This window comes from Salmo salar, chromosome ssa12 (assembly GCF_905237065.1).
Source record: "Salmo salar chromosome ssa12, Ssal_v3.1, whole genome shotgun sequence".
In the NCBI taxonomy this organism is placed as follows: domain Eukaryota; kingdom Metazoa; phylum Chordata; class Actinopteri; order Salmoniformes; family Salmonidae; genus Salmo; species Salmo salar.
In genome coordinates, this window is record NC_059453.1 from 26,785,140 (window position 1) to 26,810,312 (window position 25,173).

General features: G+C 43.3%; 1 protein-coding gene across 1 annotated transcript in view; it reads left to right on the forward strand.

Moving 5' to 3' along the window:
• The window catches only part of LOC106564691 (VPS10 domain-containing receptor SorCS3), a 248,845-nt gene that overhangs the window by 124,713 nt on the left and 98,959 nt on the right, over positions 1–25,173 (forward strand). The window contains exon 2 of the mRNA XM_014130944.1: positions 7,554–7,621. Coding sequence (XP_013986419.1) covers positions 7,554–7,621 — 68 coding nt within the window. The remainder of the gene's footprint in view (positions 1–7,553; positions 7,622–25,173) is intronic.

The following is a 25,173-nucleotide window of genomic DNA, read 5'->3' on the forward strand; positions in this document are numbered from 1 at the left end:
ACCTGAGCGGGTTGCTGAATGGGCTGTTGTGCTTGCTCCCTGGGTCGACTGGTTGTAGAATATCCTCCGCTAGTTGATGGCAATGCCTGCTCGTAGACCGATACTGTTTTTCTGCTGCTTCCATCGTTTGAGTCAGTATTCTGTAACGAAGACGCTGAGAGTCGAGAAGCAGGTGCAGGTGGTAAGTTTTTAATAAAACAACAAACATGGAACGAGACAATATAGCAGTGGCGTCTACACATAAACACATAAACAATACTGACTGGGGAAATAACCTAAGGTAGTGAGGTAATGGAGTCCAAGTGTGCCTCATGATGGAGTGCAGGTGTGCGTAATGATAGATGCCAGGACCAGTGGTTAATATAGAGGTGATGTCGAACGCCGGAGGGGAGGAGCGGGAGTAGACGTGACATCACTTTGTCATTATGGGGTATTGTGTGTAGATGGCTAAGAAAACATATATTCAATGCATTTTGAATTCAGGCTGTAACAAAACAAAAATGTGGAATAAGTCAAGGGGTATGAAAACTTTCTGAAGGCACTGTAGCTAAATTCTAAGTGTGCAATCAAGTAGAATAGATATAGAAGTCTTTGAATGAGAAGAATCATTGTGTAAACAGGAAAAGGTCTCATTAAGATGAACCTATACAGGTGTCTCAAGAAAAGAAATTGATAATCAGCAAATGGTCAACTACTGTAGGTTCCTCACAGTACATTTATGTTTTAATGATTATTCTTTGACATGTGCCATGTTCCATAACGCCGCTACTGTATGGTTATTGCAACCACGATGCAACACTGTGGTCGCAATGCTGCGCCAGTTATCCACAATGACACAGACATTCTGAAGTGTTCTTTTTATTAGCCAGGCGTTTCCGCCACTCCACACTGATTCAACACTCCTGAGGGACTAGATACTCATTCAGTATTCACTACTGAAAAGCATGTTTCATTTAGTGTCCTTGTTACCGGCCGCATAGCACTGACCCCGGCAATAGACACCAGCAATTCACGAGGCTAATACAATTAAACTACTGATTGGCTTGGAGGAGAGATTAACTGTTTTCTCAAAGTCATTAGTGACCTATCATTAGCGTGCCACAGAGCAAAATCAGCATTCAAAATTGTGTTTGCCACTTTAAATTGGGTCTTTGTGGACATGGGACATTTAGTTACGCTAATAAAATGTTTTCACCACAGTTGGTTAATTGCGAGGCAACAAGCTGACATTTTCTTCCATGCATTGCAGGTAAATTGGGGTTTTCAAAGAGGGGAGAATGTACTTGAAAAATGGCCGCCTAGTGAAACTTAGTTGTTTACAGTTTGTGCATGCGTATTGCATTGAATCCATTGTCAGTCGACTTAACAGGACCAACAAAGATCAGCATTATATAAGTAAACTTGACAATATGTTACAAAGACTTGCTGAAAGTTCAGTATTTTTTGCAACCGCCCCACATTTAATGCTTTCACCGTTTGTATTCCGTTTGTTTTTGGGCGACCAAGGCATTTTCAGAGACATGATTAAGATTTTCATGACAATGATACAAGCTGGCAGGACAAAGGTATTCTCTGGGATTTCAGGGGGTGCCCCAGTTATTCGATGTGAATTTTCAATTCATGCTGTCATGGAGGGGGACTGCTCCCTGTCTGTGCGGTGCCACCCCATGGCAGAGGAGAGCAAGCTTGTCTGACAACATCAGACCCCTGCAGGAACCTCTACACGCACATACATACTCATAAGCAAGAGCATGCAAGAGCACACACACACAAACTACCAACACTCCAAAAAAAACTCAGCTTTGCTTTGCATTTTACAAGCATGGCATGAAACCAATTTTCTTCTTCTATGTTCATCTTCTTCTCTATCTACATTGCCCTCTCTGGCAGTGTAATCTTGCCTGGCCCAAAACATCTTCTCACATTCTAAGGAGGAGGAGTGGGGCCCCGGGGTGGTGGCACCATCTCTCAGAGAGAACCATCAGTGGCTCCCCAGTGAGGTCCAGGCCAGTCCTTGGGACTCTTAAGGGCCAGCCAGACTAGTGAGGCCAAGCCTGGAGCCTATGCACATGAACCACGGATGTCAAGTCTAACAACTGGTGTTGGCTTTAATCCTTTCTCCTTCTTGAGTTCCATTTTCCTGATGTATATTTCTAAATGTAGTCAGGCAAGACGAAGAGAGACAGCTAGCGAATCACCTTACGGTGAAGTGACTCAAGTCAGGCTTGCCGTTTTTCTTTAACTTCTTTGGGATCTGGGGGCAGTATTGAGTAGCTTGGATGAATAAGGTGCCCAGAGAAAACTGCTTGCTACTCAGGCCCAAAAGCTAGAATATGCATATAATTAGTAGATTTGGATAGAAAACACTCTGAAACTGTTTGAATGATGTCTGTAAGTATAACAGAACTCATATGGCAGGCAAAAATCTGAGAAAAAATCCAACCAGGAAGTGGGAAATCTGAGATTTGTAGTTTTTCAAGTGATTGCCTATCCAATATACAGTGTCTGTGGGGTCATATTGTACTTCCTAAGGCTTCCACTAGATGTCAACAGTCTTTATAATGTTGTTTCATGCTTCTACTGTGAATGGGGTGAGAATAAGGGCTGTTTGAAACAAGTGTCTGGCAAAATGCCATGAGAAAAGTCACGCGTGCGGCCGTGAGAGCAAGTTGAGTTCCTTTTCATTTCTAAAGACTTGTCCGGTTGTCCGGTTGGAATATTATTGAAGATTTATGATAAAAACATCCAAAAGATTGATTCTATACATCGTTTGACATGTTTCTACAAACTGTAATGCAACTTTTTAGACTTTTCGTCTGGAATAGTGAACTGAACGTGTGAACAAAAAGGAGGTATTTGGACATAAATATGGACTTTATCGAAACAAAACAAACATTTATTGTGGAACTGGGATTCCCGGGAGTGCATTCCGATGAAGATCATCAAAGGTAAGGAAATATTTATAATTCTATTTCTGACTTGTGTTGACTCCACAACATGGCGGGTATCTATATGGCTTGTTTTGGTGGCTGAGCGCTGTACTCAGATTATCGCATGGTGTGCTTTTGCCGTAAAGCTATTTTGAAATCTGACACAGCGGTTGCATTAAGGAGAAGTGTATCTTTAATTCTATGTAAAACACTTATATCAATGTTTATGATGAGTATTTCTGTAAATTGATGTGGCTCCCTGCAAAATCACTGGATGTTTTGGAGGCAAAACATTACTGAACATAACGCGCCAATGTAAACTGAGATTTTTGGATATAAATGTGAACTTTATCGAACAAAACATACATGTATTGTGTAACATGAAGTCCTATGAGTGCCATCTGATGAAGATCATCAAAGGTTAGTGATTCATTTTATCTCTATTTCTGCTTTTTGTGACTCCTCTCTTTGGCTGGAAAATGGCTGTATGTTTTTTGTGACTAGGCGCTAACCTAACATAATCATATGGTATGCTTTCGCCGTAAAGCCTTTTTTAAATCAGACACTGTGGTTGGATTAACAAGAAGTTATCTTTAAAATAGTGTATAATACTTGTATGTTTGAGGAATTTTAATTATGAGATTTCTGTTGTTTTGAATTTGGCTCCCTGCAATTTCACTGGCTGTTGTCGAGGTGGGACGCTAGCGTCCTACATATCCCAGAGAGGTTTTAAGGAAGCATATGCTTGGTGCAAAGAGGGGAATGCTAACAAGTGACAAGTATGCAAATAAATAAAAAGCCAGATTCCATTTCGTTTGTAGCGTAAGATAAGAAAGTGACTGCTGTGAAAATAGCATTTATTATGTAAAACCTCTTCCCCGTGTGCACTTTCAAGTCATCTGTGCCATGAAAATGGTAAATAATGAAGGTTTGAATCATTCTGTTCCATGTTCTTGTATTTAACAAATTCCGGCGTCAACCTCGGAATTAATGACGCAACCCAGAGGTGGTAATGTAAATCGTTAATAACGCTGTGAAAATCTGGCTGTTGTGGCATTTATATAAAGACAGTGTTGTCTTCCCAGTATTACTCTTTGTTTGTCTCCTCCACAGATGCCATATGTGCCCAGGCTGCATCAGTAGCCTACCACACAGAGGAGCATAGGAGCATGAATTCCAAATCAATCCCTTAGCCCTTTCTAACCACTAGACTCTCCTGTAGATCTAAGATAACTGGGTAGGTATAAGCAGAATGGAAATAACTTTTTAACAATTTGCCTTCTAATAGGCTGGGGGGATTTCTTGCCGTACTGCTTGGACCTACAGTACAGGTGTAGGATCTTAATTTGAGGCAGTTTGATAAAGCAGGAAAATAATCCTGCAGCACAGGGGAATGTAAATTATTATGTGGATTATAAATATTTCCTACATTTCAAAGTGGAAATTACAAACTTCATAAGCCTTTTTAAACATGAAATACACTACAAGTTTAACATTTCCTACAGGACAGCCTAGGGAGGAGTTGGGGACTTTGGATTCAGTGATAGATGTCACTTCAGGCTTCACCGAGTCAAAAATACACTGAGTTCTCTGGTCCTCTGTTTTGATATCAAATCTGACAACTGAGTCTCTAGAATATGGGTGGCCATCTTGGTCTGTGATTCCCCTGTCACCTTGTTCAGTGTGTTATCAAAGACCCCCTTCCCTCCTCTCTCTCTTTCCCGCTCTTTACACCGCTCAGACCAAAGCTATGGGAACAGAGGGACTGACTGCAGGATCATGCTTGTCAGGGGCCAAGCCTGGCAGCACTGAGGGAACAAGAGAGAGAGGATTCAAAGTGGACATACAGGCTGGCATAGTGCCCCTTGACTAGTGTTGTGTTGGGGACGGAGCCAAAGGGACATTCATAACATGCCAATGTATCGACAAACACCTGTTGTTGTTGTTCATGCTGGTTTTGATGGGTTTTTATGGAATACGTAGGTTGGTGTTCTTATAAGAGAATATAAAATACATTTGCCCAGTCTCTCATGTCTTCTGAGAGAATAACCTGTGGTATTCTTAACTTCTATGGGCTTCTTGAGACGCTAGCATCCCACCTGCAGGACACAGCCAGTGAAATATCAGGGCGTCAAATTCAAAAACAACAAAATGTCATAATTCAACTTTCTCAAACATACAACTATTTTACACCATTTTAAAGATACACTTCTCCTTGATGTAACCACATTGTCCAATTTCAAAAAGGCTTCACAGCGAAAGCAAATCATTAGATTTTGTTAGGAGTGTACATAGACAAAAATAATCACACAGCCATTTTCCAAGCAAGGGCATGTGTCAATAAAACCCAAAACACAGCTAAATGAAGCACTAACCTTTGACGATCTTCCTCGGATGACACTCCTAGGACATTATGTTACACAATACATGTATGTTTTGATCGATAAAGTTCATATTTATATCCAAAAACAACATTGGCGCGTGATGTTCAGAAAATGTATTCCCACCAAAACTCCAGGTGAATGTGCACATCAATTTACAAAAATACTCATCATAAACGTTGACAAAATATATAACAATTATTTTAAGAATTATAGATAGCCCACTCCTGGATGCAACCGCTTTGTCAGATTTTAAAATAGCTTTACGGAGAAAGCACATTTTTCAATATTCTGAGTACATAGCTCAGCCATCACATAGAGCTATACAGACACCCGCCAAGTTCGGGGCAACCTAAACTCAGAATTAGTATTAGAAATACACTGCTCAAAAAGATAAAGGGAACACTAAAATAACACATCCTAGATCTGAATGAATGAAATAATCTTATTAAATACTTTTTTCTTTACATAGTTGAATGTGCTGACAACAAAATCACACAAAAATAATCAATGGAAATCCAATTTATCAACCCATGGAGGTCTGGATTTGGAGTCACACTCAAAATGAAAGTGGAAAACCACACTACAGGCTGATCCAACTTTGATGTAATGTCCTTAAAACAAGTCAAAATGAGGCTCAGTAGTGTGTGTGGCCTCCATGTGCCTGTATGACCTCCCTACAACGCCTGGACATGCTCCTAATGAGGTGGCGGATGGTCTCCTGAGGGATCTCCTCCCAGACCTGGACTAAACCAACTCCTGGACAGTCTGTGGTGCAACGTGGCATTGGTGGATGGAGCGAGACATGATGTCCCAGATGTGCTCAATTGGATTCAGGTCTGGGGAACGGGCGGGCCAGTCCATAGCATCAATGCCTTCCTCTTGCAGGAACTGCTGACATACTCCAGTCACATGAGGTCTAGCATTGTCTTGCATTAGGAGGAACCCAGGGCCAACCGCACCAGCATATGGTCCCACAAGGGGTCTGAGGATCTCATCTCGGTACCTAATGGCAGTCAGGCTACCTCTGGCGAGCACATGGAGGGCTGTGCGGCCCCCCAAAGAAATGCCACCCCACACCATGACTGACCCACCGCCAAACCGGTCATGCTGGAGGATGTTGCAGGCAGCAGAACGTTCTCCACGGTGTCTCCAGACTGTCACGTCTGTCACATGTGCTCAGTGTGAACCTGCTTTCATCTGTGAAGAGCACAGGGCGCCAGTGGCGAATTTGCCAACCTTGGTGTTCTCTGGCAAATGCCAAACGTCCTGCACGGTGTTGGGCTGTAAGGACAACCCCCACCTGTGGACGTCGGGCCCTCATACCACCCTCATGGAGTCTGTTTCTGACCGTTTGAGCAGACACATGCACATTTGTGGCCTGCTGGAGGCCATTTTGAGGGCTCTGGCAGTGCTCCTCCTGCTCCTCCTTGCACAAAGGCGGGGGTAGCGGTCCTGCTGCTGGGTTGTTGCCCTCCTACGGCCTCCTCCACGTCTCCTGATGTACTGGCCTGTCACCTGGTAGCGCCTCCATGCTCTGGACACTACGCTGACAGACACAGCAAACCTTCTTGCCACAGCTCGCATTGATGTGCCATCCTGGATGAGCTGCACTACCTGAGCCACTTGTGTGGGTTGTAGACTCCGTCGCATGCTACCACTAGAGTGAAAGCACCGCCAGCATTAAAAAATGACCAAAACATCAGCCAGGAAGCATAGGAACTGAGAAGTGGTCTGTGATTACCACCTGCAGAACCACTCCTTTATTGGGGGATGTCTTGCTAATTGCCTATAATTTCCACCTGTTGTCTATTCCATTTGCATAACAGCATGTGAAATTTATTGTCAATCAGTGTTGCTTCCTAAGTGGACAGTTTGATTTCACAGAAGTGTGATTGACTTGGAGTTACATTGTGTTGTTTAAGTGTTCCCTTCATTTTTTTGAGCAGTATATTCTCTTACCTTTGCTGATCTTCGTCAGAATGCACTCCCAGGACTGCTACTTCCACAAGAAATGTTGTTTTTGTTCGAAATAATCCATATTTATGTACAAATACCTTCGTTTTGTTCGTGCGTACAGATCACTTATCCAAAGGCATAACGCGCGAGCGCGGAACCAGAGACGGAAAGTCAAAATGTTCCATTACTGTACTTAGAAGCATGTCAAATGCTGTTTAATAGGTTTGTGCTATTACATGGCTTATTACATACTTATAACACATGTTATGTCTTTTGTTTCCAGGTGATCCTGATTCTGACCAAACTTTATGATTTTCACCTGGGGAGTGTTACAGAGAGCACCTTGTGGAGGTAAGACAGTAGCCTTCCTTCAGCTCCCCCTCTCTGTCTCCCTCTCTGTCCCTCCCTCCCCTGACACATATTCAGATTCATCATAGGAACAATAGTGCAGTCTCTCTTCACTTTCTTTCTCTTTTCTACTCTCTCTCCTCCATCTTTCTCTCGCCAAATCCCTTTTCTATTTCTCTCTCCCTCACTGCTTTGTACAAGACTGCTGCATAGAAAGCAGAATTGCACTACTGAGCATTGGGCAGGGTGCCCCAGGTGAATGATGGCTGGTCTCTACTCTTGTGTAAACTGACTGCATGTTTAACGTGATGTACCTTGGATGTACCTCTGTCCCCCTTACACCTTCCCAGGGAGACTAGCACAAAACAACACAGAGTAACAACACAAAGTGCATTAAAAATACACTGACAAAAGGAGAGGTATACAAGTCCCCTTTGAGTCAATGGGAAGCTATGAGCATAACAACCATCAAGATATTTTAGTATCGCACAGGTTTTCTTCATTCATTACTTTTGCTGCCATTTTTTCTTGTTGTTTTGCTAGTGGTGACTGTAGTAGTGACACAGTAAGAGCTTGTGGTCCTTTCAGGCAATTTGCTGTGTGAAAGTTAAATGATTCTTGTGAGATTATAGTGATGCGGCTCCTGCGTGTGTTTGTGGGACCCAGATAGTTAGACTGTGACGTGTGTAGATCACTCTCCTGTTGAGTGAGTCAGGCTGATGACAAGGGAAAGAGAGGGAAGGAGAGATGGGGAAGGAGAGATGAACTGATGATTTTAATTAGGACGTGGTGGTGGAGAGAAAGAGAGAGAGAGAGAGAGAGAGAGAGAGAGAGAGAGAGAGAGAGAAAGAAACAATGAACAGACTACCCTAATTTACACATACTACTGCACCATGTTTGACTCCAGTACAGACTCCAGTAATTGGGCTTGTTTAGATTGCCAGCAACAAAACACACTATTCAGGGATGGGTAGGTTACTTTCTAAATGTAATCCGTTACAGTTACTAGTTACCTGTCCAAAAATCTAATCAGTAACGTAACTTTTGGATTACCCAAAGTCAGTAATGTTATGACTCTCCTGTGAAGATCTGAAGGATCAGCTTACAGTGGGTCTGCTCTACAACACCCTACTTCTACAAGGAGATTCCTCCCGCCAAAACGCTAACATCAAAAGGTTGAATAATGAAACAATACTTCTGTAATCCAAACAGTTGTAATAGTCCGTGGGTACTGAAAGAACAATTATGTCAGATCAATTGTTGTTTTGGGATCTCATTAACCTGTTGGGGATAGGGGGCAGTATTTGCACGGCCGGATAAAAAACGTACCCGATTTAATCTGGTTACGACTCCTTCCCTAGCAACTAGAATATGCATATAATTGTTTGATTTGGATAGAAAACACCCTAAAGTTTCTAAAACTGTTTGAATAGTGTCTGTGAGTATAACAGAACTCATTTGGCAGGCCAAAACCTGAGAAGATTCCAAACAGGAAGCGCCCTCTCTGACCATTTCTTGGCCTTCTTTGTTATCTCTATCCAAAACAAAGGATCTCTGCTGTAACGTGACATTTTCTATGGCTCCCATAGGCTCTCAGAAGGCGCCAGAACGTTGAATCATGACTCTGCAGTTACTGGCTGAAAAATAGTAGCGCATTTGGTAAGTGGTCGATCTGAGAACAATGAGACCGGTGCGCGCGTGCACGAGACGTCTCCATTTTCAACTTTGAGTCTTTGAATGAAAACAGGGTTTCCCGGTCGGAATATTATCGCTATTTTACGAGAAAAATCGCATAAAAATTGAACTGTATCTCTGAATTTGTATATTTCCCAGTCACCAGATTTACATCTAAATGTTGTGGAAATTATATGATTAAATATGAAACTATTTGTGAGAAGATGAAACGTGATGTTAGCCTTCTAAATGAGAATTGTTTTTCATATACAGTTGAAGTCGGAAGTTTACATACACCTTAGCCAAACACATTTAAAATCAGTTTTTCACAATTCCTGACACCTAATCCTAGTTCAAATACCCTGTCTTAGGTCAGTTAGGATCACCACCTTATTTGAAGAATGTGAAATGTCAGAATAATAGTAGAGAGAATGATTTATTTCAGCTTTTATTTCTTTCATCACATTCCCAGTGGGTCAGAAGTTTACATAAACTCAATTAGTATTTGGTAGCATTGCCTTTAAATTGTTTAACTTGGGTCAAACGTTTCGGGTAGCCTTCCACAAGCTTCCCACAATAATTTGGCAGAATTTTGTCCCATTCCTCATGACAGAGCTGGTGTAACTGAGTCAGGTTTGTAGGCCTCCTTGCTTACACACACTTTTTCAGTTCTGCCCACAAATTTTCTATAGGATTGAGGTCAGGGCTTTGTGATGGCCACTCCAATACCTTGACTTTGTTGTCCTTAAGCCATTTTGCCACACCTTTGGAAGTATGCTTGGGGTCATTGTCCATTTGGAAGACCCATTTGCGACCAAACTTTAACTTCCTGACTGATGTCTTGAGATGTTCCTTCAAAATATGAACATAATTTTCCTCCCTCATAATGCCATCTATTTAGTGAAATGCACCAGTCGCTCCTGCAGCAAAGCACCCCCGCAACATGATGCTGCCACCCCCTGTTACGCCCTGACCTGAGAGAGAGGGTTTGTTTCTGTATGTGGTTAGGTCAGGGTGTGGGGTGGGCATTCTATGTTTTATTTTCTATGTTTTGGGCCGGGTATGGTTTCCAATCAGAGGCAGGTGTCTATCGTTGTCTCTGATTGGAAGCCATACTTAGGCAGCCTTTTTCCACCTGTGTTAGTGGGATCTTATTTTTGTACTGCTCGTTATTAGCTTGCAAGACGTGACGGTCGTTTGTATTTGTTTATTATTTTGTTTAAGTGTTCCGATTTAAAATAAAGATGAACACACCACGCTGCAACTTGGTCTAATCCTTTGGACGATCATTACAGCCCCGTGCTTCACGGTTGGGATGGTGTTCTTCGGCTTGCAAGCCTCCCCCTTTTTCCTCCAAACATAACGATGCTCAGTTCTATTTTTGTGTCATCAGACCATGTGCAGTTGCAAACCGTAGTCTGGCTTTTTATGGCGGTTTTGGAGCAGTGGCTTCTTCCTTGCTGAGCAGCCTTTCAGGTTATGTCGATATACGATGTGTTTTACTGTGGAAATAGATAATTTTGTACCTGCTTCCTCCAGCATCTTCACAAGGTCCTTTGCTGTTGTTCTGGGATTGATTTGCACTTTTCATACCAAAGTACATCAATCTCTAGGAGACAGAATGCTTCTCCTTCCTGAGTGGTATGATCGCTGCGAAATACATCCACAGGTACACCTCCAATTGACTCAAATGATGTCAATTAGCCTATCAGAAGCTTCTAAAGCCATGACATTATTTTCTGGAATTTTCCAAGCTGATTAAAGGCACCGTCAACTTCTGACCAACTGGAATTGTGATACAGTGAATTATAAGTGAAATAATGTCTGTAAAATATTGTTGGAAAAATGACTTGTATCATTCACAAAGTAGATGTCCTAACCGCCTTGCCAAAACTATAATTTGTCAATACGAAATTTGTGGGGTAGTTGAAAAACAAGTTTTAATGACTCCAATGTAAGTGTATGTAAACTGCTGACTTCAACTGTATTTGGGTTCTCATGGAGTGTGACAGTTGAACTAAGCTCATGAGGCATTTAAGTTATATTATTCAAGAATCAATGGATAACTGTCACACAATCTGTAGTTGCTACATCCATTTTTGGACTTAAATTATTTATAAGTCCAAACATGGATGTAGCAACTACAGATTGCCCCTTTAATTCTACCAAAAATGTGCAATTATGAGCATGTGTCCATTAGTCCTATGGATTTTTTTATCAGCGTGAATTAGATTGAGCAATAAAAGCCCCACTTTTATTTCATAGGCTTGGATCTGCACTATGCAGCTGTTGCAAGAGTGCATTTTTCACTGGCTGTCCACTGGTTTCAAAAACAATGATTGATAGGCAGATTAAACTTCTTGAATTCAACCATTAAACAATGGTATAATAATCCAACGGGGGCAGGCAATAGACAGGTCAAGGCAGGCAGGGGTCAGTAAACCAAAGATGGTTTTTCCTTGAGGCTAGAGAAAGCAAGCTGGTTTACTCTTTGAATATCTGCGAAGATTAGCAATGTCCTTTAAATGGTCCAGTACTGTTGAATGTCACAGTATGAGTCAGTTGCTGGGAAATCAAAGTGACACAATTTTCAGGAAATAATTATAACAAAATCTTACAAAATAGATATCCAGTATCTAACCTAAGACATTGTTCAATCTCAAAGCACCTTTTAATTAGTTACAGAGCAGAGAAAAGTCTGTTTCTGCGAGTCAGTTTCCAAAAATAATCCAAAATGAATTAGAAAATAGATATTTCAAAATCTAACAAAATACATCATCCAACAGTGAAGCTCTTCAAAATGAGTTACAGGGCAGGAAAAAGGATAAATAAGCCAGGTGTTTTCTCAGCATTTAAAGTCATTGAAGTCAGGTGTAGTCATTAAGAGGAGTAAATAGTCCTGGGTGTTAGGAGAACATTGACATCCCAAAGCCTCTGAGATGTGCCCTGGCATTCATTCAGCCTAGTCATATCCCTCCACTGTGAGAACGCAGTTAGAGAGAGATCAATCTAAATACTAGTCAGAAAACATCCAGAACGTGATAGTTCATACCCAAGAATCAACAAATGTTCGCAGCCATAAACTTTGCAGTCTCTACATTTGTTTTGCTCTGTTCCTCTCTGTCCATATTACTTGTTAATTGAGATCACAGCTCTGCTAAGAAGATTTTGGGGCCGGAGAGACCGTTAGTCTATGTATACCACAGTGTCCATGAGGTCGGCCCAAATGGCAGGACAGATGCTGACTTTTCAATAAAGGTCAAGTCACCCGCCAACGCCTTCAAGTATCTCAAAGTCAGCCTGCCAATTTTAATGAACACCCTGACCTTAAACTATGGAAGCATATCAGTAATTCCTGTGAATAATATTCAAAGGAGTGGTCCCATATCTCAATTGGAGGCTTAGGGATAGGAGTGAAATTAAGCCAGACTGTTTACCGTGTGCCCTAACAATAATATTTTATTTCTTGCAACTAATTATTCAGATCTGCTCTCAGATCTCCTCTCTTCATCTAAGTATTCTGAGTATCATCCCTTGGCGGTTGAGCAGTTTATAGCTCAATAATTATTCAGTCTTAGCAAATAGGTAAGCAGGTATAGAAACACAGCAGTTTGATATGTCTTCAGCTGTGCTACTGCAGTAGAGCAATCTGAGGTAAAATTACAGCCTTCAGATGCCTGGATGCCAGATGCTGAAACCTCTTAGAGATGAGCCTGTCTGCATGTATACAACTTCACACATCATATCCCTGACTCCAATCCAACTCAACAGGACCAGCATATCGTACATACAGAGGCTGCGAAAACACAACACATTTAATATACAGTAGCTAGACGGAAACGTAACTCTTAGCTTTTGACTGTTCAAATTAACATATCTTCTCGGAAACTTAAATTCTTCTCACACCAAATTCTTGACTTAACTTCAACTCAACAGGACCAGTATCTTGTAGAGAGGTTGCGAAAACACAACACTTAGCAAACGTAACACAACATTCTCAATGTAACAATGTATCAATGTATCTTCTAATCTACGTATCTTCTAGGGAATGTCATCTCTGCTAGTTTTAGTCTTTCAGTCTCTTTATTACCTTCCCTATATTTGTCAGTTCCCGGCTGCTGCATTAATTGTCTCATGTCCGTGTTACCCATGTTCCGACGCTGTTCCTGTCTTGTTTCCTTGTCTGTTCCCGAAAAAATGTCTGACTCCCCGTACCTGCTTCTCCTGTCCGGTGTTGGCCCTTACACATACAGTATTTTCTGGGCATTTGCATTGATGAGTCTCTCTTGTAGCAGTAATGTTCTCATGTCACACTTTTCTATGAACTGTATACTTTCCCAACTGAAATGTATCATAGTTCAAAATTCAACACATTGTTACGCTCTCCTGCTGTGAATTACTGGGTGTCAATTCGCTCCTTAAATGGTCCTAGAAAGAAATAAAACCTTTAAAAATGACTGGAAAGGTTGCTATCAGATAGGCTGCTATGTCAACTGAGAAAAAGGTGGCTACTGTACGAGGAACTCAGAATGCATCAGTGCCATGGTGAAGGGTATATACTCTGAGCAAAGCTCTGGCTGACTAGACATGCAGGTCTTCTGAAGGTAACATCTAGTGAGTTAGAGTGGAGGGGATTCCTTTGCAGTCACTCGGTGGAATAGGGACAGAGAGAGAGAGAGAGAGAGAGACGAGAGAGAGAGACGAGTGAGAGACGAGTGAGAGACGAGTGAGACAGAAGATACAGAGAGAAAGACAAGAAATAGAAAGACAGAAAGAGAAAGGTTGATCTGGGCCATCCCTTCCATCTCTCCATTCCAATTTAAACCCTCCTTCCCCCAATCCCCCATTCCAAATGTGCCGCTGTGGGGTCAGGCAGGGGTGAGGAGTCACATTCTTAAAATTACATATTTTTGCTGAGCTCACTCACTCACAGGCTGGTTGATATTTTATGGGTCAGTGCCAATAATAAGGCCTGTGTCGTGGAGAGAAGGGGACCTACCTGATGTCTCTGACATATTACAATTGGACTTGTACGTTACCTCAAAAACACAGTGGTGCTATAGAACATTTTATTGGAGTCTCAGAAAAGGGCTATGACTGAGATCTGATTTTGATAGTCATATAAATGTCTGACGGTATAGGTTTTCAGATCGATTCTCAAATATTGTAGAATATCTGTGTTTATCATATTGCGTTATCCTCAAGTCAAGGCCCATACAGTATATTCTATATCCGTGCCACTCAATCTAGATGATTCATAAGCAGATGTCATCCTGGACTCGGCTCAAAACGAAGGATTTGCCAACATAGTCCTTTGCGTCAACAGATAGGCTTTAGTCCATGGCATTGTAACAATTTGAAAGGATCCCTTGATATACAATATCTACATCTTCCGTTTTACAGTGAAAGTGCTGTGAAAAACACTCTCATAGTTTTGCGCTCCAAATAGGATTTCTAGTCATTTCAATGGGCACGTCCTTCTCCCCTTCCATTTCCTGGGGTCTGATACTTTAATCACTCATTTTATTAGAGAAGAGGTCATTTATGTAGCTCCTTTCTCTCAATATTTAAATTCGTAACTTTTTAATTACATACTCTTGGGTTTTTCCCTCATATCCTGAAGCACACTCTAATTTACTTTCTGTCATAACAGTAAATGGTTGGATTTCATCACCAGCTCTAACCGCCAGCAGGCTTATATTACGGGTTTTCAATACAAATGCGACTCAAGAGCAGCTCCCTTTTAAAGCCGCAGCTCTCAGTTTTGTTTGTGGTTATCAAGTTAAAATCTCATCAAGCCGCCTCATGTCAGTAATAAAGGCAAAATGATTCATCCTCTTGAGCGAGAATTCTTATTTGATTGTTGTTTTTTCGTGCGGCACAGAAGTTGTCATTCGATTTGTACAACCCTCTACCTCATTGTTGTGATACTTGGTTTGTTTTGGGGTTTCTAACTCACTGGACTGGTCATGAATCCAAATTGGAAATGTGGACTTTATCTTTTGATGTACAGGCTAGTGTGTACTAGTACAAATTGCACACTGACCAGTGCATGCAGACTGCACTGTACATGTTGCCTCAGACATGATGATGCAATGTATTGTTAGTCTATCTGGCCTAGAAGTCATGCTGTGTGTGGCCTTAGAAGTCTTGAGTACACCAATGGTTTTCTGACATAAATGACATGAATACTACAAGAAAGGCTACTTTCTGACAACCGTTGTGAGGGGTCCTGATTGGTTGCCTGTGGTTGCTAGCTTGTGAGGTGGGCCTAAGTGCATGTGTTGTTTTTAGTTTGCCTACCCAATTGCCCCTACCACAGTGAAACCACAGAGCTGTCATGGATGCCAATGGCTTAAATCCATTTAGATTATGGATGGACTTTTGCGAACTCTGTGACAGAGTTCTGAGAATATACTGGGGACTGAGAGAAGGTGACAGGGATGTTGCAAAAGAGAACAAGAAGAACTGCGTCAATGCCAGCCGGACTTATTTGATTCCTGTGAACCTGACCCGGAAAACAACATTATCCATTTCAATGAAAAAGATTAGGCAGAAGGTAACTTCTTCACCCTTCTCTTCCTGAAGTTTTGGGAAGTTTTTTCTTTACTTCCTCCTTCAGTTCAACTCAGCCCATCTCCTCATGCCTGAGTTATATGTTTCCATAATATTGGCTCTGAAACTACTTATAGAGAGGGAGAAGGAGGAAATAGATAAAGGATGTAAAAGGTGGAATATGGCTTCCTCACTTCCACACTCTCAGAGTTCTCCTTTTTTCTATGTCTCTTTGGAGAGTTTCTGGAAACAACAAAACACATACCCATTGAGGGGAATGCAGCAGGATCTATGGCAGCGAATATGTTTGATAGTACACTATCAAATCTTTCTTATTCAACCACAGATCCCAGCCCAAAAAACAGTTAAACAATTGCACGTGTGCCATTTATTCCACAATGTGATTTACACCCGACAGCGAGGGAATATGTGTATTTGGGGAGTTTCTTACTTCTTCTCTGCAGATCCTCTCAAGCTCTGTCAGGTTGGATGGGGAGCGTAGTTGCACAACTATTTTCAGGTCTCGACAGAGATCGGGTTCAAGTCCGGGTTCATTCAGAGACTTGTCTCGAAGCCAGCTCCTGTGTTGTCTTGGCTGTGTGCTTAAGGTCGTTGTCCTGTTGGAAGGTGAACCTTCGCCCCAGTCTGAGAGCTCTGGAGCAGGTTTTCATCAGGATCTGTCTGTACTTTGCTCCGTTCATCTTTCCCATGATCTTGACTTGTCTCCATGTCCCTGCTGCTGAAAAACATCCCCATAGCATGATGCTACCACCACCATGCTTCACCGTAGGAATGGTGCCAGGTTTCCTGCAGACGTGACACTTGGCATTCAGGCCTAAGAGTTTAATCTTGGTTTCATCAGACCAGAGAATCTTTTCTCTCCTTTAGGTGCATTTTCCCACCTGAAGACTATACCCCAAAGTCTGCTGCTGTGCCCTTACCCGAGCATGACTCCACCAAGTCACACACACGACATCTGCGATCCATTGTGAGAAAAGGGCAGAACGCGTGTTAGGGTGTTGTCAGGTCAGAAGAGGGTCTAAGGTGGCCACAAGATGAGTCAACACCGTTGCGTTTCAGGTCAGTGCTGATGCTTGGTGATGAGCGGAAAAAAGGCGGAATGTCGCTGACTCACTCGTGGATTTGTCACGGTGTGACCTAAAAAGCTCTCTTCGACCTCATGCAAAAATAATCACGCCTGGAGGGGGAATCTCAAACTTTTATATGTTTATTTAAAGATTTATTCTGGAAAAGAGCTTTCTGGAATGTAGAGAACATGGGAGAACACGAGGTCAAGCTAAGATGCTTGAAGATGCACAGTCAGGAGTGAAAGAGGAATGTTGAACGTGACAGAGATATCAACGAGACAGTATGTGAGGTCACTTAAAAACATCCTCCAAATGTCACCGTTTCTTCCGCTATAGTTCTTCAAAGCACTTCAAGAGTGCATGTGTGAATGAAAGCAATGATATGCATTCATTCCATGAAGGCCATGCTTAAAGTGCCATGAAAGAATTACTTAGGTCCATAGTGAGATTTAAACTTTCATGTCTCTTAGTTTTCCCCATGTGTCCAGTAACTTATGACAAATGCTGTATCTTGTGCTCACTCTTGGTTGTTAAATGCATACAGTTCCATGAAAGTTAGGGTTAGGTACATTGGGATATTAGAACATTCTGGTCTTATAGTTTTTCTCCTCCACACTGTGCTCAGGAACACTTGACAAATAATAATAATACATTTAGGGGGTGTTTTTATTTGTCCTGTTACAAGTGTGTCATGGAAATGTGTTTATTGCATATCCGAACTCCCCCTGAGACACCCGCAGGGAGTGGGGTTACGGGCAGGGTCTCTATTGCCCAGCGCCCCTGGAGCAATAGGGTTAAGTGCCTTGCTTAAGGGCCCAGCGACAGATTTTTCACCTTGTCGGCTCCAGGAGTCAAACCAGCGACATTGCCCAATGCTGTAAACCTCGAGGCCACTTGCAGTAGCTATACAGTACCTACAGTGCTTACTCTTGGTTCTTATCTAACATCTTCATTTCACACAGTGGGAATATTCATTGACTTCCTAGTTTATTATCTGAAAGCCAGAGAGCCTAGGTGGTGTAGTGAATATGTTTGTGCATCAGACACATTTCCCTGTTCCTGCTGTTGTTGTTTTGTTTCAGGCATGGACTGTTTCATATTTCCTTTTCCTATCTCTGTTGCTAGTTTCTCATTTCTCAAGCTCACTCCAAGTGTCCATTTTACCCAATCTGTAAATGTAAATGTTTTCCCTCCATTATTCATTCACGCTTGAGTTTCCACCCTCCTACTACACCTGCAAATATCTTTCTATACCCTTAATGTGTCAATTCTCCAAAAGTAATTTTCAATTATGCTTCAATGGATTATGTTATTAGAGCCGAGATTTTGCTACAGCTAATGTACCTTAGGGGTGACAGGTGTGTGTGTGTGTCTGACTGCTTCTGCATTGTGTATATGTTCCAACAGATAAACACTATGACAGCTTGTACAATGCTTGTCCCCTTCCTGAGATAAGGTATGCTGAGGGCAGCAGAGATTATAAAAAGCTAGATTTGCTTCCTTTGCTCTTGACACCTTCCTCTACTGATGCATTCTCTTCATTCTTTTTCCCCTTCTTCATTTTCTCCTCCCTTTCTTTCTCTCTCTCTGTTTCTCTTTGGCGTGCAAGCGCTAGCTGAATGGATTTTTACAGCCATCATAAAACTTTCAGCTCAGCTACTGTCTCTGAACTCAAAATGACGGCAGTTTGCTAATGGGAGGCTCTTGTGATTTATCCCGGAGATGTGATTGTTAATGGTGTACATTAAGGGTTTAGATTAGCCTGAGACAATGTGCTATCACAGTCCCTTTTACTGTAATCCTTATTATCGGTTTACTGTTTCTTTATGGGCCCCCGACTCTGCAGAACATTTTGTACCACATTCTCTGTGTTGACTGCATTTCTCTAAGTTGTTTTTCAAGAGGGTAGAGTTGGTTTTCTTCTTGTTACATTTAAAACACTTTTTATTCCAGCATCTCACAATGTGATCTGCTATGAGGATGGATAATGAAGAGTTAGAGCAGTTTGGGTATTGAATAGGTCGTCAGCTTTTTCCTCTCAACTATTCACTTATTTCCCTTCTAGTCCGTTATTGCATTACCTTTTCATTACCTCTCTTCATCTGTCTCTTATTAAGATCTCTGGTCACACAGTCTCTCTGGTCTCCAGTACTATCTGTCAGAGCAATGATGGTAAGGCATTGCCCAATTCATGCCCATTGCGGTTGTCACGTTCGTCTGAAGAAAGAGACCAAGGCGCAGCATGAATATCGTTCCACATCTTTTATTTGAAAGTGAAACTTGGCCAAACAAACAATAAACTATAAACAAACAACAAACTGTGATGACAGAGGTGCAACATGCACTAACTCAAAATAATCTCCCACCACCAAAGGACCAAGCAGCGTGCCCAGGAGGAGCAGGGATCCTGGGTTCAGGAGAAAAGGGAGTGGAGGACATCCTGGACCTGGGAGGAGGTAATGGCAGGGGACAAGACCCTGCCATGGAAGCAGGCTGTCACATCCTGACCCGTAAAGGGGTTATTTGTTATTATAGTTTGGTCAGGACGTGGCAGGGGGTATTTGTTTAGAGTGTTTCGGGGTTTGTTGGGTTATGTGTTTATGTGTTTATGTAGAGGGGTGTTTGTTTAGAGTGTTCCGGGGTTTTTGGTTATGTTCTATGTTAGTATATTTCTATGTTTTGGTCTAGTCTTTCTAGTTCTACGTTTAGGGTTATTGGTTTGACCTTCAATTGGAGGCAGCTGTTCTTCGTTGCCTCTGATTGAAGGACCTATATAGAGGGGTGTTTTTTGTAATGGGTTTTGTGGGAAGTTGTTTTTGCATAGCTGTGTGTGTAGCCTGCATTACTGTTCGTTCGTTTTCTTGTTTTGTTTTTTCAGTGTTCTAATAAACGTTATAATGAGCACTCAACCCGCTGCGCCTTGGTCCATTACATATGAAGTCCGTTACATAGGGGGAGACAGCGAGAGAGGAACGTGGACGATACGATGAATTAGCACGACAACGACGGAAGCCCGAGAGGCAGCTCCCCCCAAAAATGGGGGGGGCACATGGGGAGATTGGCAAAGTCAGGGTTTAGACCTGAGCCAACTCCCCTTGCTTACTGTACGGAGCGTGTGACCAGTCAGGCAACGTGTTATGCGGTGATGCGCACTCTATGCCTGCGCCCTGCATTTGTCGTCCTAGAGTGGGCATTCAGCCAGGACGGATTGTGCTGGCTCAGCACTCCTGGTCTCCAGTACGCCTCCTCGGTCCAGGATATCCTGCGCCAGCTGTACGCACTGTGTCGCCAGTGCGCCTTCACAGCCCAGTTCGTCATGTGCCAGCGCCCCGCACTTGCCGGGCTAAAGTGAGCATCCAGCCAGGACGGATTGTGCCATGGCCCAGAGCCTCCAGTGATAATCCATGGCACGAAGCCTCCAGTGATGATCCATGGCCCGGAGCCTGTAGTGATGATCCATGGCACGAAGCCTCCAGTGATGATCCATGGCCCGGAGCCTGTAGTAATGATCCATGGCACGAAGCCTCCAGTGATAATCCATGACCCGGAGCCTCCAGTGATAATCCATGGCACGAAGCCTCCAGTGATGATCCATGGCACGAAGCCTCCAGTGATGATCCATGGCACGGAGCCTCCAGTGATGATCCATGGCACGGAGCCTGTAGCGAGGGTCCCCTGTCCGGAGCCTGCAGCGACGGTCCCCAGTCCGGAGCCTGCAGCGACGGTCCCCAGTCCGGAGCCTGCAGCGACGGTCCCCAGTCCGGAGCCTGCAGCGACGGTCCCCAGTCCGGAGCCTCCAGCGACGGTCCGCCAGTCCGGAGCCTCCAGAGACGGTCCGCAGTCCGGAGCCTCCAGCGACGGTCCGCAGTCCGGAGCCTCCAGCGACGGTCCGCAGTCCGGAGCCTCCAGCGACGGTCCGCAGTCCGGAGCCTCCAGAGACGGTCCGCAGTCCGGAGCCTCCAGAGACGGTCCGCAGTCCGGAGCCTCCAGCGACGGTCCGCAGTCCGGAGCCTCCAGCGACGGTCTGCAGTCCGGAGCCTCCAGCGACGGTCTGCAGTCCGGAGCCTCCAGAGACGGTCTGCAGTCCGGAGCCTCCAGAGACGGTCTGCAGTCCGGAGCCTCCAGCGACGGTCTGCAGTCCAGAGCCTCCAGCGACGGTCTGCAGTCCGGAGCCTCCAGCGACGGTCTGCAGTCCAGAGCCTCCAGCGACGGTCTGCAGTCCAGAGTCTCCAGCGACGGTCTGCAGTCCAGAGCCTCCAGAGACGGTCTGCAGTCCAGAGTCTCCAGCTGTGGTCTGCAGTCCAGAGTCTCCAGCTGTGGTCTGCAGTCCAGAGTCTCCAGCTGTGGTCTGCAGTCCAGAGTCTCCAGCTGTAGTCTGCAGTCCAGAGTCTCCAGCTGCGGTCTGCAGTCCAGAGTCTCCAGCGGCGGTCTGCAGTCCAGAGTCTCCAGCGGCGGTCGGCAGTCCAGAGCCTCCAGCGGCGGTCGGCAGTCCAGAGCCTCCAGCGGCGGTCGGCAGTTCAGAACCTCCAGCGGCGGTTCCCAGTTCAGAGCCTCTGGCGACGATCCCCGGTCCGGTCCCTCCGGAGACGATCCACGGTCCGGAGCTCCCGGCGACGATCCACAGTCCGGGTCCTCCTGCGACGATCCACGGTCCAGAGCTTCGGCGACGACCCCCAAAAGAGAGTCACCACCGAGGATGGCAGATCCGAGAGCAGAGCGGGGTCTACGTCCCGCACCGGAGCCGCCACCGAGGCTAGATGCCCACCCGGACCCTCCCCTATTGAGTCAGGTTTTGCAGCCAGAGTCTGCACCTTTGGGGCGGTACTGTCACACCCTGACCGTAGAGAGCCTTTTTATTTCTCTATTTGGATAGGTTAGGGTGTGATTTGGGTGGCCGTTCTAGATTATGTTTATCTAGTTTATTTTTTCTATTTTGTGTTCTAGTTTATTTTTTCTATGTTTTTTTGTATGATTCCCAATTAGTGGCAGCTGGTCATCGTTGTCTCTAATTGGGGATCATATTTAAGTAGTTGTTTTTCCCACCTGTGTTTGTGGGAGATTATTTTGAGCTAGTGCATGTTGCACCTCTGTTGTCACGGTTTGTTGTTTGTTTATAGTTTATTGTTTGTTTGGCTAAGTTTCACTTTCAAATAAAAGATGTGGAATGATATTCACGCTGCGCCTTGGTTTCCTTCTTCAGACGAACGTGACAGCGGTTTGCCTCTGCCAACCAAATCTCAGTTGCTAAACTCTCATTTCCCGTGTCGTCCAGACGTCTCAGCATCCATCCATCCAGATTCATCAGGGTCTTGGATCTGGTGTTTGGAACCATATTGCAGCTGTCATTCCCCTGCGGGAATCTCAAACAATAGCTGTAGAAATGTTTCATAGTGGGTTCAGACGTTGTGTTCAGACCCCTTTAAGACTGGACGCCTGGGCTTCATTCAGAATCATGTTTAACTCTTACATCTAGACGTTCCACTAGCGGAACACCTGCTCCAATATCCAATGATAGGCGTGGCGCGAATTACAAATTCCTCAAAAATACAAAAACTTCCATATTTCACAGCATTTTAAAGACAAGACTCTCCTTTATCTAACCACACTGTCCGATTTCAAAAAGGCTTTACAGCGAAAGCAAAACATTAGATTATGTCAGCAGAGTACCAAGCCAGAAATAATCAGACACCCATTTTTCAAGCTAGCATATAATGTCACAAAAACCCAGAAGACAGCTAAATGCAGCACTAACCTTTTATTATCTTCATCAGATGACACACCTAGGACATTATGTTATACAATACATGCATGTTTTGTTCAATCAAGTTCATATTTATATCAAAAAACAGCTTTTTACATTAGCATGTGACGTTCAGAACTAGCATACCCCCCGCAAACTTCCGGAGGAATTTGCTAACAATTTACTAAATTACTCACGATAAACGTTCACAAAAAGCATAACAATTATTTTAAGAATTATAGATACAGAACTCCTCTATGCACTCGATATGTCCGATTTTAAAATAGCTTTTTGGTGAAAGCACATTTTGCAATATTCTAAGTACATAGCCCAGGCATCACGGGCTAGCTATTTAGACACCCGGCAGGTTTAGCCTTCACTAAAATCAGATTTACTATTATAAAAGTTTGATTACCTTTTGTTGTCTTCGTCAGAATGCACTCCCAGGACTGCTACTTCAATAACAAATGTTGGTTTGGTCCAAAATAATCCATCGTTATATCCAAATTGCGGCGTTTTGTTCGTGCGTTCCAGACACTATCTGAAAGGGTAAATAAGGGTCGCGCGCATGGCGCAATTCGTGACAAAAAAAATCTAAATATTCCATTACCGTACTTCGAAGCATGTCAACCGCTGTTTAAAATCCAATTTTATGCCATTTTTCTCGTAAAAAAGCGATAATATTCCGACCGGGAATGTCCATTTAGCTAAACAGAGGAAAGTAAACAAAGCTTTCGGTCGACGCGGGCACGAGCCTGAGTCTCACAGTACTGTAACCAGCCACTACCCAAACGCGCTACTTTTTTTCAGCCAGAGCCTGCAAAGCCACGATTCCGCTTTTTGCCGCCTTCTGAGACCCTATGGCAGCCGTAGGAAGTGTCACGGGACAGCTAAGATCCTCACTCTTCAATAAACAGAGACAAGAAGAACGACACCTTGTCAGACAGGCCACTTCCTGAATGAAACCTTCTCAGATTTTGGCCTGCCAAATGAGTTCTGTTATACTCACAGACACCATTCAAACAGTTTTAGAAACTTTAGGGTGTTTTCTATCCATATGTAATAAGTATATGCATATTGTAGTTACTGGGTAGGAGTGGTAACCAGATTAAATCGGGTATGTTTTTTATCCAGCCGTGAAAATACTGCCCCCTAGCCATAACAGGTTAAGCATATCAATCAGAGGAAATATCATGTTTAGAGCCTGTAGGCTTGATCTTGCCTCGGGGTCTTCAGCTAAGAACTTTCCTGTTTTTTCTCTCTCACAGTTGCAATGTCAGGTAAAGTTGTTCCTTTTTGTTAATCCCACTTCTGATACCAACAGCCAGACCATGTCAAATTTTTGAACGGGTTTTTTTCAGTTTTTCTCCCTGGCTAGTGTGTTTGGTGTCTTAGTTATACTAGCACCCAGTTACTTTCTCCTTGGTTTGGTCAGCTGCCAGCCAAGTCAGATGCAAGAGACCAAGAGAGACCTCAGTCTGTCAGCTAGCTGTGCAAGACAGAGCACCAACCTTCCCTGCTGGATCAATACAGGAATTGGACCTCTGAGTCGGGTGTGCTCCTGAACACCCCAGTCTTTAGCTCTTTTGTTTTGTGTGTTATGACAGACTGAGGTGATTTGGTTTGGGAGTTTGGTCCCACTCTCGGATTTGAAGCACTGGGCTTTTTCCTCTCTCACCAGAGCCTGGTCTCCACACAGTGCCTCTGCACACCAACCACTTAATTGTTTTGCTTTACAAGCAGCCATCTGGCAAATTCTCACAACAATGGCTAATGCGATTTCTTATCACTGAACATCCGGGATTCTGGTATTTCCCTGGACTGTTACATATACACGTTACATGTTCAGCAATCTGCAGTATGAGGTACATGGCTTTAGTGTTTACGAAAAGTCTCTACATAAATCTTCAAACAAGATTTAGACTTTTTCCTTTTTACAGTATATTACCCCTCAGTGTTTACTTTAACACAACAATATTACTTAGTACTTAGTTACTAATCTCTTTCACTGTAGGTGTATTCTGAAGCAACTGCCTTGCATTGCTTGGAAAATAAATGAATTGGATTGAAGCTCCTAGTAAATTAGAGTTTAACTCTAGGATATGAGAGATTTTCTCATACCTCAAACTGTGTACAATTGGAATGGTTGATTAAACTGCTTCAAGCACTCTTATTTACCTAAGAATAACTAACTTCTTAACTATGATGAAAGCATTTCATCACTAAAATATATATTTTTGTTATTTTTTTATTTAACCTTTTATGTAACTAGGCAAGTCAGTTAACCTCTATGGGCTACGTGGGACGCTACTCAACAGCCAGTGTAATCCCGTGGCGCGTTATTCAAATTCCTCAAAAATGCTATAACTTCAATTTTTCAAACATATGACTATTTTACACCATTTTAAAGACAAGACTCTCGTTAATCTAACCACACTGTCCGATTTCAAAAAGGCTTTACAACGAAAGCAAAACATTAGATTATGTCAGCAGAGTAC